At 42.5% G+C, this 13,903-nt stretch overlaps 1 protein-coding gene across 7 annotated transcripts in view; it reads right to left on the bottom strand.

Moving 5' to 3' along the window:
- mslnb (mesothelin b) overlaps positions 1 to 13,461 on the bottom strand; it is a 91,693-nt gene extending 78,232 nt beyond the window's left edge. For 4 of the 7 annotated variants that reach the window (XM_034294023.1, XM_034294029.1, XM_034294028.1 and 1 more), the window contains exons 1-10: positions 13,326 to 13,460; positions 8,846 to 8,952; positions 8,343 to 8,361; positions 8,093 to 8,129; positions 6,009 to 6,131; positions 4,464 to 4,663; positions 2,370 to 2,470; positions 1,757 to 1,869; positions 1,259 to 1,516; positions 446 to 520 (exon numbers count right to left, since the gene is read on the bottom strand). In XM_034294023.1, coding sequence (XP_034149914.1) covers positions 446 to 520; positions 1,259 to 1,516; positions 1,757 to 1,869; positions 2,370 to 2,470; positions 4,464 to 4,663; positions 6,009 to 6,131; positions 8,093 to 8,129; positions 8,343 to 8,361; positions 8,846 to 8,903 — 984 coding nt within the window. In that variant the 5' untranslated portion in view covers positions 8,904 to 8,952; positions 13,326 to 13,460. Of the gene's footprint in view, positions 1 to 445; positions 521 to 1,258; positions 1,517 to 1,756; positions 1,870 to 2,369; positions 2,471 to 4,463; positions 4,664 to 6,008; positions 6,132 to 8,092; positions 8,130 to 8,342; positions 8,362 to 8,845; positions 8,953 to 13,325 lie in introns of all 7 variants that reach the window. The other 3 variants (XM_034294027.1, XM_034294026.1, XM_034294025.1) reach the window with 1 other exon arrangement.
- Between the last annotated feature and the right edge of the window lie 442 nt (positions 13,462 to 13,903).

The following is a 13,903-nucleotide window of genomic DNA, read 5'->3' as shown; positions in this document are numbered from 1 at the left end:
CTAGAAAGACAGGTTCCCCTGGAGATGGTAGTGATACAGACAGGGCTAGGGAAAGACAGGTTCCTGTGGGGATGGTAGTGATACAGACAGGGCTAGAGAAAGACAGGTTCCTGTGGGGATGGTAGTGATACAGACAGGGCTAGAGAAAGACTGGTTCCCCTGGAGATGGTAGTGATACGGACAGGGCTAGAAAGACAGGTTCCTGTGGGGATGGTAGTGATACAGACAGGGCTAGAGAAAGACAGGTTCCTGTGGGGATGGTAGTGATACAGACAGGGCTAGAGAAAGACAGGTTCCTGTGGGGATGGTAGTGATACAGACAGGGCTAGAGAGAGACAGGTTCCTCTGGGGATGGTACTGAGACAGACAGTGCTAGAGAGGTAAATTGCTGAATTAGAAGTGAAGTGGTTCCTCTTTTATCCAGACAGAAAACGTGTGCATTTACCTCTTGTGTAAGAGACACAAACTCCCGGATGAAGCTCCCGAAAGGCCTGAAGACCCCCATCAACCCGTTCACCACCTGCCACAGGAGAGAGTAAGACACTTCCTGACAACTCACTGAGATTGTACATTAAACCTGTTCTGTTGCATCAGTTTACTTCTTACAATCTAATAGGATGGGCCTGTACAGAGTGAATCTAATAGGATGGCCCTGTACAGAGTGAATCTAATAGGATGGGCCTGTACAGAGTGAATCTAATAGGATGGCCCTGTACAGAGTGAATCTAATAGGATGGGCCTGTACAGAGTGAATCTAATAGGATGGGCCTGTACAGAGTGAATCTAATAGGATGGCCCTGTACAGAGTGAATCTAATAGGATGGGCCTGTACAGAGTGAATCTAATAGGATGGGCCTGTACAGAGTGAATCTAATAGGATGGCCCTGTACAGAGTGAATCTAATAGGATGGGCTTGTACAGAGTGAATCTAATAGGATGGGCCTGTACAGAGTGAATCTAATAGGATGGGCCTGTACAGGATGGGCCTGTACAGAGTGAATCTAATAGGATGGGCCTGTACAGAGTGAATCTAATAGGATGGGCCTGTACAGAGTGAATCTAATAGGATGGGCCTGTACAGAGTGAATCTAATAGGATGGGCCTGTACAGAGTGAATCTAATAGGATGGGCCTGTACAGAGTGAATCTAATAGGATGGGCCTGTACAGAGTGAATCTAATAGGATGGGCCTGTACAGAGTGAATCTAATAGGATGGCCCTGTACAGAGTGAATCTAATGGGAGGCCAGTGGGACTTACTTCTCGGAGGCTCTCCTGGGATTGGGGGTGTTGGGGTGAGTGGTTGTTGTCAGATCCGGGAGGGTATGCGGGGGTATAGGAGGGGGGGTCGTTGAGGTACCCGGGTGTAGTCCAGAGGTTGTTCTTCACGGGGGGGTTGACTTCGGTCAGTAGGGTATGGAACAACAAAGTCAGGGTTCCGTTCTCGAAGCTCTCCACACCCGGACTGAGCAACAACTCCGCCTTCTGCTCAGAGGTCAACAGGTCAAGCACTTCCAACTACAGACAAAGAGACACAAAGAGAGAGAGAGGGAGAGAGGGGCGTAGAGAGAGAGAGAGAGGTGTGGGGAGTGGGAGAGAAACAGAAAGAGAGAGGGGATAAAATGTAGGGAGTGGGGGAGAGGGTGAGGGATAGAGGGAGGAAAAGGGAGGAGTTATAACCTCTTATGGCCACATTCTATGATGTTGAATAGGCAAAGGGAGAGAGGAGGAGAGGAGAGAGAGAGGAAGAGCGCTCACCCCGCTGAAGACCATGTTGAGGGCTTTCAGGTCCTTCATACGAGCAACAGCCTTAAAAGAACCAAAATTCCTGACCAGCCAGTCCTTACTGCTCTGCCTGGGTATCACACAGCCTGAACACAGAGAAGTGTTATGAGCAGCTATAACATTGTTATGCCATATGTATGTTATAAGGGATGTTTCATTGACAGTTGCGCAGGGCACACATGACTCAACTGCACATGCCAAATTATTTTGCTGTAAATACATAAAAAACTTTTTGTAAACTCCAGAGTAGTGTTTATAAAACTCCAGAGTAATGTTTTTAAAACTCCAGAGTAGGGTTTTTAAAATTCCAGAGTAGTGTTTTTAAAACACCAGAGTAGTGTTTTTAAAACACCTGAGTAGTGTTTCTAAAACCCCAGTGTAGTGTTTTTAAAACTCCAGAAAAGTGTTTTTAATTAGTGCAGAGCTGTGTAATAGTGGTAACATTCCCGGCCCAAGTCACATATGCAGTTCCCCTCCAGATGTCGGGGTTAAATCCCACCATCCTGTTTTCCTACTTTTCTCCTGCCTGAATGTCACCCTGTTTCCAAGAAAATAAATGATGTCAAGTGTTATAAAGGAGTCCTACCGGCGCCCGTCCTGGACAGGAAGGGGTACATGAAGAACATATATATCCACCTCTGTCTGACAGGATCCATCTCCGAGAAGTGATCGCTCATCTCCTGCACCCTGGAGACAGAACAGGTGGAGTGGGATTGTCTTTTAATAGCAGAAAAGACAAATTACAGAGATAATGTAGATGAATCTATAACCTGGAAGTAGTATCTTAAAGTCTGTATCCAGCTGGGACTCTAAGTGTCTGTCAGGCTCGAGTGGAAATGAGGAGCAGGAAGACGAAGTCGTACTTGTTCACTGTATTTAATAGTTAGATAAATGGCGTAGCCTGACAATGCTCTTAGCAGGCGCGACAATAACACACAAAGACAGGGGAAGCAGAGGGAACATATCTACTGGGGGGAATGATTAGAATGAGGACCAGGTGCGCTAAACAAGACAACAGGTGAAATGAATGAATGAGATGGGCGGTGGTGTCAGAAGACCGGTGACGTTGACCGCTGGAGCCTGCCTGCTGCAGGGGGAGGAGAGGCAGCAGAGGCCGCAGTCGTCACAGTGTCAGTCTATGATTATCTATTTCAAGGGGTATTTTTAAGCCTTGTAAGTGGAGGAGGCAAGTGTCACTAACATGGTCTAGTCCAGATAGTCTGATACAGTTAGATGGTAAACGGCTGGCCTGCAGATCATGTTAAATAGCTGGATAGTATTTACATGTTTTGATACATAATGTTATATAGCTGGATAGTATTTACACGTTTTGATACATAATGTAATCTACACTGTAAAAAAAGACATGTTATTTTAAGGCAATTTACTTAAAATATTACATGTAATTCTCTGTATTTCAGAATGACAGTAAAATCCTGTTTTAAATTACACAATAAAACCTTCATTTAACATTTATCCTGTAAAATAACTGGAAAAGTCTGTTATCAGGAAGTATTATCTGTTTGTCCACAGACTTTGATTAGCAGCTTACAAAAAAAACTATAAATACACATTATTTCTATTTTATTATTGATATCCCAGCATGCTTAGTGGCAGTTCATTTTGTTAATGTTTATGCTTGTTGTAATTGACAGAGCTTCTTTTTTTTTTTGTCTTGTTTTTTGTCTTGTTCTTTATTTACAGTGTAACCATTTGGAATGTTTTTTGTGTGCCAACCATAGAAAAGAAGACGATTCTATTTGGCATGATTTGCTGCTTTATAAGAATTGTTTTGGGTGTTCTGGCTTGCATATTTCTGCCAACATTGTGTGTGTCTTGTAGAAGTTGGTAAGGCATGAGTCATCAAAATACATATCGGTGATGTATAAATGCAATAAACTTGATGAACAATCTATTGATGACAGAAACAAAAGGGAGATTTTGGGGGAGAAAATTGTTTTTTTTACAGTGAAATTGCATCAATATACTTTATTTGAAGTAAAGTAAATTTCCATATTTCTACAGAATTAATAATGTAATTTTACACTACGTAGTTTTACAACTTTATGAACCTGTTTTTTAATGGTATTTTTCCGGCACCCCAGCTGCCAGAAAATTAATGGTTTTTTTTACACTTACAGTGTAGTTGGATAGTATTCACATGTTTTGACAGATTATGTTAAATAGTTGGATAGTATTTACACGTTTTAAAACATAATGTTCTGTAGCTGGTTAGTATTCATGATTGGTTTGACAGATTGGTTTGAAACCTGATTGTCGACTGGGGGAAAACTGTGGTTTATTAGAGTGCACACCACGGGTTTGACAAACAAAACCTTCTACTGTTGAAATCATGCTGGCAATATTTTTTCAGGAATTCATGCATTGTTGGACAAGAAACTGACTAAAGATTAAGAATTGTTTTATTCTAAAAGAGTAGTTGGTCAGAACAGTATATTCAGAGGAGGCAACGTCCTGATTGCTGCACCACCCAACACCATGGCAACTGGTTTCCAACAGCAACAACGCATCTCAGGGGTTTCTGGTATATGACCAATACACAACTGCAGAGATCTGTATCCAGGCTTTCTGATGCATCCAGGGTAAGAAAAGGCTTTCATCCATGTTCGACTGGTCAAAAACTACACCCCCTTGTGCCTTACTACCTGAATGTACATACATTGTCTGATAGGTGGAGCAGCTGAAGTTCTTGTTGCTGAGGCAGATGAGGAACCCTCTGGAGATACTGGACAGGAGAGGTTTCAGCTTCAACTTCACCCACACCTTTACCAGGTCCTCCTTCTGGTAGGCTTCTGCCTCCGGGTTCACACTGATGCTCAGCTCCAGACCTGTGAGCGGGCTTTGAGACAGACTGGACCTCTGGAGAGGGAGGGGGAGAGAGGGGGAGGACGGGGGAGATAACGGGGGGATAAATGAACTTAAGTGTACTCACATTCTTGTCAATGGAAAACATTGCTAAGAATGCCGTTCCTCTTTATCCACTTTATTCCTGTTTCTCCACCACGCTTATTAAGCTTTCATAAACAATAGGAATGTTGGTTGTTCAGAACAGTCGGAATGACAGAATACCAGGGAGACTCACACACACACCTTGTGATGACAACGCCCTGATAACTCCCTCAATGTTTCACAATCAAGTAAAACATTTGAAAAGTTTGGCCTCTTGCTGTATAAATCTGATCCTCTATTGTCATCATTCTTAGTATTATTTAGCAGTGGTTAATTGCTTAACTAATATTCTTGTTACTCTACACATAACTTTAAAACCATGTCAACATTCCTTACTAACTGATTGGCTTAAATTAAGAACACTAGGCACATGGGAGCTCCTGGCAGATATGTGAGACAGCTGGCAACAGGGAGGTGAGACAGCTGAGGATAGGGATGTGAGACAGCTGCAGTCTGGGAGGTGAGACAGCAGTGGATAAGGAGGTGAGACAGCTGTGGATGGGGGGTGAGACAGCTGCGGTCGGGGAGGTGAGACAGCTGTGGATAGGGGGGTGAGACAGCTGTGGGTAGGGGGGTGAGACAGCTGTGGATAAGGAGGTGGGACAGCTGTGAATAGGGGGTGTGAGACAGCTGTGGATAAGGAGGTGAGACAGCTGTGGATAGGGGGGTGAGACAGCTGTGGATAGGGGGGTGAGACAGCTGTGGAAAAGGAGGTGAGACAGCTGTGGATAGGGGGTTGAGGCAGCTGTGGATAGGGGGGTGAGACAGCTGTGGAAAAGGAGGTGAGACAGCTGTGGATAGGGGGTTGAGATAGCTGCTGGTGGGGAGGTGAGACAGCTGTGGATAGGGGAGGTGAGACAGCTGTGGATAGGGGAGGTGAGACAGCTGTGGATAGGGGAGGTGAGACAGCTGGTGATAGGGGAGGTGAGACATAATGGACGTAGCCTATTTCTCAGAAATAAAATGAATAGAAAGGACATACTCATTCATGTTTATTTTATTTCTATGGCCACAAACCACAAAGTAGAATGAGTAGGGAAGAGTTAGGACTGAGGAAGGCAAAACATGAAATGAGGGAGGGAGAGAGAGTCACAGACAGAGGGAGAGAATCACAGACAGAGGGAGAGAGAGAGTCACAGACAGAGGGAGGGAGAGAGAGTCACAGTCAGAGGGAGGGAGAGAGAGTCACAGAGGGACAGAGAGAGTCACAGACAGAGGGAGAGAGAGAAAAGCAGGATGGAGGGATGAGGCCTACCATGAAGGAGTAGAGGTCTAAGGAGGCCTCCACCGCGTCCCTCAGGTTCTGCAGATGGTCTCTACCGGTCCTCCTGGCCGGCAGGCCCACACACTGGAGGAAGACAGAGGTGGCATTCTCCACCTGGAAATTACAGACCCACAATGCATTTCCTCTGAGGTGACACCACAGCCACATCGGCTAGAGTCCTAATGACTAAAGGAAACTATATGAGGAATAACACACATCATCATTTCAGAGAGAAATAATCTGGACACCTGATAAGCATTTATTTGAGATGTGCCTTACAGGATGTTGTAAGGTTTTTCTTTTTCATTTTCCCCCCTTGAAGATTTCAGTTTGTTTGTCAATTGAATTGTTCACGTTATAGGTCACATTAAAAGTGGGAAAGGTTCTGGCATGATTTATATTTGGCTCATTCTTTTACATCACAATAACCTGGCATTTTAACAGGGGTGTGTAGACTATTGATATTCACTGTAGGTCATTTTTCCTGTAAATCTGGAAATACTGGTCACAGGTAGGTCTTTTCCCTGCACTTTTCTGTTCATATTTTATATTGTGTAATATTTTATGTATTTTATGGTGTAATGTTTGATGTTTTACATTGTGTAATCTTGTATGTTTTCGACCCCAGGAAGTGTAACGAATACGACACAGGAACCAGTTGGAGTGGTTTCGCTGAGCGTATACTTTAATGTCCAAGAGGCAAAAACCAGGGTCAAGCAAGCAGGGTTCGGTACACATGAGATCTGAATAGTACGGTACACGTCCACTAATGGAGACACTAATGGTAGTCATGTAGTGGACACTAATGGCAGTTGTGTTGTGGACACTAATGGTAGTCATGTAGTGGACACTAATGGCAGTCGTGTTGTGGACACTAATGGCAGTCGTGTTGTGGACACTAATGGTAGTCGTGTTGTGGACACTAATGGCAGTCGTGTTGTGGACACTAATGGCAGTCGTGTTGTGGACACTAATGGTAGTCGTGTTGTGGACACTAATGGTAGTCATGTAGTGGACACTAATGGCAGTCGTGTTGTGGACACTAATGGTAGTCGTGTTGTGGACACTAATGGTAGTCGTGTTGTGGACACTAATGGTAGTCGTGTTGTGGACACTAATGGCAGTCGTGTTGTGGACACTAATGGTAGTCGTGTTGTGGACACTAATGGCAGTCGTGTTGTGGACACTATTGGCAGTCGTGTTGTGGACACTAATGGTAGTCTTGTTGTGGACACTAATGGTAGTCGTGTTGTGGACACTAATGGCAGTCGTGTTGTGGACACTAATGGTAGTCTTGTTGTGGACACTAATGGTAGTCGTGTTGTGGACACTAATGGTAGTCGTGTTGTGGACACTAATGGCAGTCGTGTTGTGGACACTAATGGTAGTCTTGTTGTGGACACTAATGGTAGTCGTGTTGTGGACACTAATGGCAGTCGTGTTGTGGACAAAACATTTATATCTGGCCCAACACCAACCTGATTCATCTAAATAAACAATCTTTGTCCCAAATGGCTTTCCAGTTCCCTGCATTGAACAGGGTTCCATGGGGATGTTGTCTTCAGGGACTCTGGTCCCCCTTGAGTCTCAGATGATAGACCATCCCCCTGTGTGTAACATACTTAACACACGCTGCCTGTCTACTGGACACATGCATTTGTTCATGGCGTCTCACACAGATGGTTGATCTGTCAAACCTTTTTAGAACCAACTAATTCTGTCTAACCCAGCACAATGTGTGTCTCTATGAGACAGAGAGAGAGAGGAGTGGACAGAGTTAGACAGAGGTAGCGAGAGAGAGAGAGAGAGACAGAGGAGTGGACAGAGTTAGACAGAGGTAGCAAGAGAGAGAGAGAGAGACAGAGGAGTGGACAGAGTTAGAGAGAGGTAGCAAGAGAGAGAGAGAGAGAGAGACAGAGGAGTGGACAGAGTTAGACAGAGGTAGCAAGAGAGAGAGAGAGAGAGAGACAGAGGAGTGGACAGAGTTAGAGAGAGGTAGCAAGAGAGAGAGACAGAGACAGAGAAAGATGAAGTAAAAGGGGGAGGGAAGGGAGATAAAGAATGCTAGAGCTCACCTGTGTACACTGTTCTTGTGTGTGGCAGGTCTCAACTCTGTTTCCATCAGCATGAGAGACAAAAGAAACATTTCAAAGAAACATTCTTCCCATACCCAGTGTCAGCTGCCTATTGTAAGAACATCTCGTTTCCAGGGCACTGAAGGAACATGAACTCCTCAGAGGATCTTCAGCTTAAGTCGTGCTGCTGGTTGAGCTATGTGATATATGGGGCAGATAGGGGTGTTGTTGTGGTTTAGAAAACACTCACCGCTTGGCATCGGAGGTACCTGACGGGCACAAAGACATAATTAGCTGTTTAATTGCTTTCATTGTTTTTTTAAACTTAACAGTTTTCCAAAATTGTGCAGGGTTCCCTTTACAACTGAAAACAGGCTTACCCTAAATTTATATACAGCTGTAAACTTTATCTATGATGAACTGTTCTCCACTGTACTCTACTGTACTCTACTGTACTTCACTCTCCTGTGCTCTACTGTAGTCTGAAGTACTGTACTCTAATGTGTTCTAATGTAATCGACTGTTCTCCATTCCGCTCTACTATACTGTACTCTACTATACTGTAGTGTATTGTACCCCACTTCACTGAAATCGACTAATGTGTTGTAGTCTACTGTACTCTGCTGTACTGTGCTCTACTGTACTCTACTGAACTCGACTGTTCTGTACTCTACTGGACTCTAATGTACTCCACTGTACTCTACTGCACTCTACTGTACTCTACTGAACTCTACTGTACTCTACTGTACTCACCCCAGCAGCAGCAGATAGCAGTGAGGTAGATAAGGAGGAAGAGGTAGCATGATGTCATGACGATGAGGACAGGGCACTCATAGGGTTAACAGGTCTCAGAGGTATCACTGACGGAGGAACGGAAGACTACTTAATGTCATTATAACAGATTATAGACTTAATAACATGTTACTGACATTATAACAATGTTCCCTGACATTATAACAGATATATATAGACCAATACAGAGAGGTAATATAGACCAGTACAGAAAGGTAATATAGACCAGTACAGAGAGTTAATATAGACCAGTACAGAGAGGTAATATAGACCAGTACAGAGAGTTAATATAGACCAGTACAGAGAGGTAATATAGACCAGTACAGTGGGTTAATATAGACCAGTACAGAGGGGTAATATAGACCAGTACAGAGAGTTAATATAGACCAGTACAGAGAGGAAATATAGACCAGTACAGAGAGTTAATATAGACCAGTACAGAGAGGTAATATAGACCAGTACAGAGGGGTAATATAGACCAGTACAGAGGGGTAATATAGACCAGTACAGAGGGGTAATATAGACCAGTACAGAGGGTTAATATAGACCAGTACAGAGGGTTAATATAGACCAGTACAGAGAGGTAATATAGACCAGTACAGAGAGGTAATATAGACCAGTACAGAGAGGTAATATAGACCAGTACAGAGGGGTAATATAGACCAGTACAGAGGGGTAATATAGACCAGTACAGAGGGTTAATATAGACCAGTACAGAGGGTTAATATAGACCAGTACAGAGAGGTAATATAGACCAGTACAGAGGGGTAATATAGACCAGTACAGAGGGGTAATATAGACCAGTACAGATATATATATATATGGTCTCTGACTCCCCCAACATGTCATTGTCAGTGAGGTCAGGATCAGGGTGTGGTGAGAGAGACAGGTCAAGATCAGGGTGTGATGAGAGACAGGTCAGGATCAGGGTGTGGTGAGAGAGACAGGTCAGGATCAGGGTGTGGTGAGAGAGACAGGTCACTGTAATCAGGACTATTCATGGTCTGTACCGGCAAAAAACATTAACAGGCTTCACTGAGAAGAATGCTGCTTGCCCGCACCCAACACACACATACACACACAGACACACTCAGTAACACACACACAGACACACTCAGTAACACACACACAGTAATACACACACACTCACATAGACACACACACACACAGTAATACACACACATACCCACACAGACACACTCAGTAACACACACACAGACACACACACAGACCAGTACAGAGAGGTAATACAGACCAGTACAGAGAGGTAATATAGACCAGTACAGAGAGGTAATATAGACCAGTACAGAGAGGTAATATAGACCAGTACAGAGGGGTAATATAGACCAGTACAGAGAGTTAATATAGACCAGTACAGAGGGTTAATATAGACCAGTACAGAGAGGTAATATAGACCAGTACAGAGAGGTAATATAGACCAGTACAGAGAGTTAATATAGACCAGTACAGTGGGTTAATATAGACCAGTACAGAGGGTTAATATAGACCAGTACAGAGAGGTAATATAGACCAGTACAGAGAGTTAATATAGACCAGTACAGAGGGGTAATATAGACCAGTACAGAGGGGTAATATAGACCAGTACAGAGGGGCAATATAGACCCTGAGTATACATTGTGTGAGAGGCATGTGAACCTTCGTAACATCACAGCTATGTGCTTCACGCTGCATTTCAGTCTGTTCCATAAACTGACTGTTGACCCTCTTTGCTTTGGCTCTCATGACGTTTAAACAAGAGTTTTGCTTATGACCTCTGTTGATTCCATGTTGATTCTGTACATTGTGTCATTTCTATTGTTGTTGAAAAAACAATGGAAATACATGGAACATGGAAATACATGCTTTCTACGGTGTTAGTACCTGCATGGCTTGAAATAAAGATCACTCTTTATTTACACTTTTTGTAAGGATACTACCATCATACAATTATTTACTAAATAAATGAATACAAATCTAAAATCCCTCATATCTTATATTCTGAGATCCTAACCTGAACTGTTCTGGCCTCTTTCACCTGGTCTATCACAGATAAATATGAACAAAAGAGGCTGTGGTTAAATAAAGTTGTTATTTATCAACTTGATCTTACACTCCAAATATCATATGAATCTAATTTTTAATTGAGTGAAAATCGTTATTGGCACCCCTAAAAAATATTATTAAGAAAATCTATTTTATGTATATTCTGATCTTCTGAAGATTTTAGTTAGGGTTAGGGTTAGGGTTAGATCTGTTGTTCATAATGGTATAAATATGTGGCGACAAACAGGCTAAACTCCCTTCGTCTTCCATCAACACGGCAAAGAGCAGAGAACGCTCACATGAAATGTGATTAAAGGTTGTTGAGCTTCACAAATCAGCCAAAGGATAAAAATGTTAGCTACATATATACAAGATATTTTCCTCAGGCACCAATCATTTTCAAGTGTACTGTACATGCCTGCCTTGACTATTATAACACAGACCCACCTAGACTCTTTGTATTAAGCTCTTTTAAAATCAGTGTCCGTGACGACCAACCCAGTGGTGACAATCCTGTTCTCTTTTCAAACTCAATGGGCGGATTACCACTTCCCTCATGATGTGTAACACAGTGACACAGGATTTGATAGGATAGAGAATTTAGAAGATACAGTTTTACAATGCTTAAAAGGTTAGTGAAAGGTTATTCGACCATTAATGCCTAAGGTATATTCAATTAAATGGGATGTGGACATACAACTGCTCCTTAAAATGGGAAAAAAGTGTTTTACCGTCCTGACACTGTTCTACCAGATTAACTAATCATATTATAGGACCGTCCTGACACTGTTCTACCAGACTAACTAATCATCTTATAGGACCGTCCTGACACTGTTCTACCAGACTAACTAATCATCATATAGGACCGTCCTGACACTGTTCTACCAGACTAACTAATCATCATATAGGACCGTCCTGACACTGTTCTACCAGACTAACTAATCATTTTATAGGACCGTCCTGACACTGTTCTACCAGACTAACTAATCATCATATAGGACCGTCCTGACACTGTTCTACCAGACTAACTAATCATCATATAGGACCGTCCTGACACTGTTCTACCAGACTAACTAATCATCTTATAGGACCAACCTGACACTGTTCTACCCGACTAACTAATCATATTATAGGACCGTCCTGACACTGTTCTACCAGACTAACTAATCATATTATAGGACCGTCCTGACACTGTTCTACCCGACTAACTAATCATATTATAGGACCGTCCTGACACTGTTCTACCAGACTAACTAATCATCTTATAGGACCGTCCTGACACTGTTCTACCCGACTAACTAATCATATTATAGGACCGTCCTGACACTGTTCTACCAGACTAACTAATCATCTTATAGGACCGTCCTGACACTGAACTACCAGACTAACTAATCATCTTATAGGACCGTCCTGACACTGTTCTACCAGACTAACTAATCATATTACAGGATCGTCCTGACACTGTTCTACCTGACTAACTAATCATATTATAGGACCGTCCTGACACTGTTCTACCAGACTAACTAATCATCTTATAGGACCGTCCTGACACTGTTCTACCCGACTAACTAATCATATTATAGGACCGTCCTGACACTGTTCTACCAGACTAACTAATCATCTTATAGGACCGTCCTGACACTGTTCTACCTGACTTACTAATCATATTATAGGACCGTCCTGACACTGTTCTACCTGACTTACTAATCATATTATAGGACCGTCCTGACACTGTTCTACCCGACTTACTAATCATATTATAGGAACGTCTTGACACTGTTCTACTTGGCTAACAAGACCAATGTTATTCCCAGAGGTAGAATCATAGAAACACCAGACAATGCTGCTTACTGTCAACAGGAACAATGTTAAGAAACCTTCAGCGGGTTACAAAACTGTTCCAATCTACTGTCTTCTCTTAAACTTTCCAGTATCAGACTGAAACTGGAGGTATAGATTGATTCAATGCTGATTACTGGAAACAGAAACATTAATATGGCTTTGATCCCGATAAGTTAGGGTGTCTCAATTCAATTTTACACACTTGGACAGGTGAAATAAAACATATTTAAGCACTGACCAAATATTAATAATACATTATTATTCATATTATTTTGACCAAAACTAATCTTAACAATCCTAAACAAATATTAATGCAACTGTTTTATAAAAATGTCTTCAGTCTTTCCAGTTCAGTCTATATAGTACCCCAGGTCACAATCAGTTTGAAAAAATCTAGAAACTTCAATTGCAGGAATAATGTTTTTAAAAAGTGAACAAAAATGTATGTGATGGACTAAAACAAGTGACCTATAAATCATAATTGTTCCTGCAGTGCCAACTGTCTGCTCTTGTTACACATACAGTCTTTCAAAATCAAAGTCAAATCAAAGATTACCTGATTTAGAGTTCCGCCGTGCCACTCAGTCAGTCAGTCAGGTTTAAAACAAGGTAAAATCTAAACTGATTGAGGGTTTAGCCGTGTCACTCAACGGTTAGCAATGGGTTGCTCTCTCCTGTCTCTGTGACCACGTTTAAGGCACAATGACACCTGAGACACAGGTGAGCTGTTTAACCAGAACAAAATCAATGTGTGTGTTTATGTGTACTTCCGCATGCTCTTAGAACTCATATATCTACTGAGTCAACCTCAATATTGACAGACCGGTTTAACTTGATATGTGTGTGCATGTTTTATAAAAGAGTGTGGGTAAAAGACCCCTTCTATGTGAGACGGGTGCCCCCTAATGGTGATTTGGTGAAATAGAAAACATGTTTTTCTCTTTTTAAGATTCATTCGCCGGTTTTTGTCCACTAGTTGCAAAAGTGACGTTGTGGAGCCAAATGTGTCCACTGGAATATGTGCCCTCCTAGTGACGGCCATGGCTTCATTACCGTTGTTCTAGCAGCGGGATGTTATGCCAGCAGTGCTAACTCAGATTTCCTTTTTCAAAATAAAAGCCATAATTGAAATAT

The sequence above is a fragment of the Esox lucius genome, chromosome 9 (genome assembly GCF_011004845.1).
Source record: "Esox lucius isolate fEsoLuc1 chromosome 9, fEsoLuc1.pri, whole genome shotgun sequence".
NCBI classification, from domain to species: Eukaryota; Metazoa; Chordata; class Actinopteri; order Esociformes; family Esocidae; genus Esox; species Esox lucius.
Note: the sequence above shows the minus strand (reverse complement) of the source record. Positions and strands in the feature narration are given on the sequence as shown.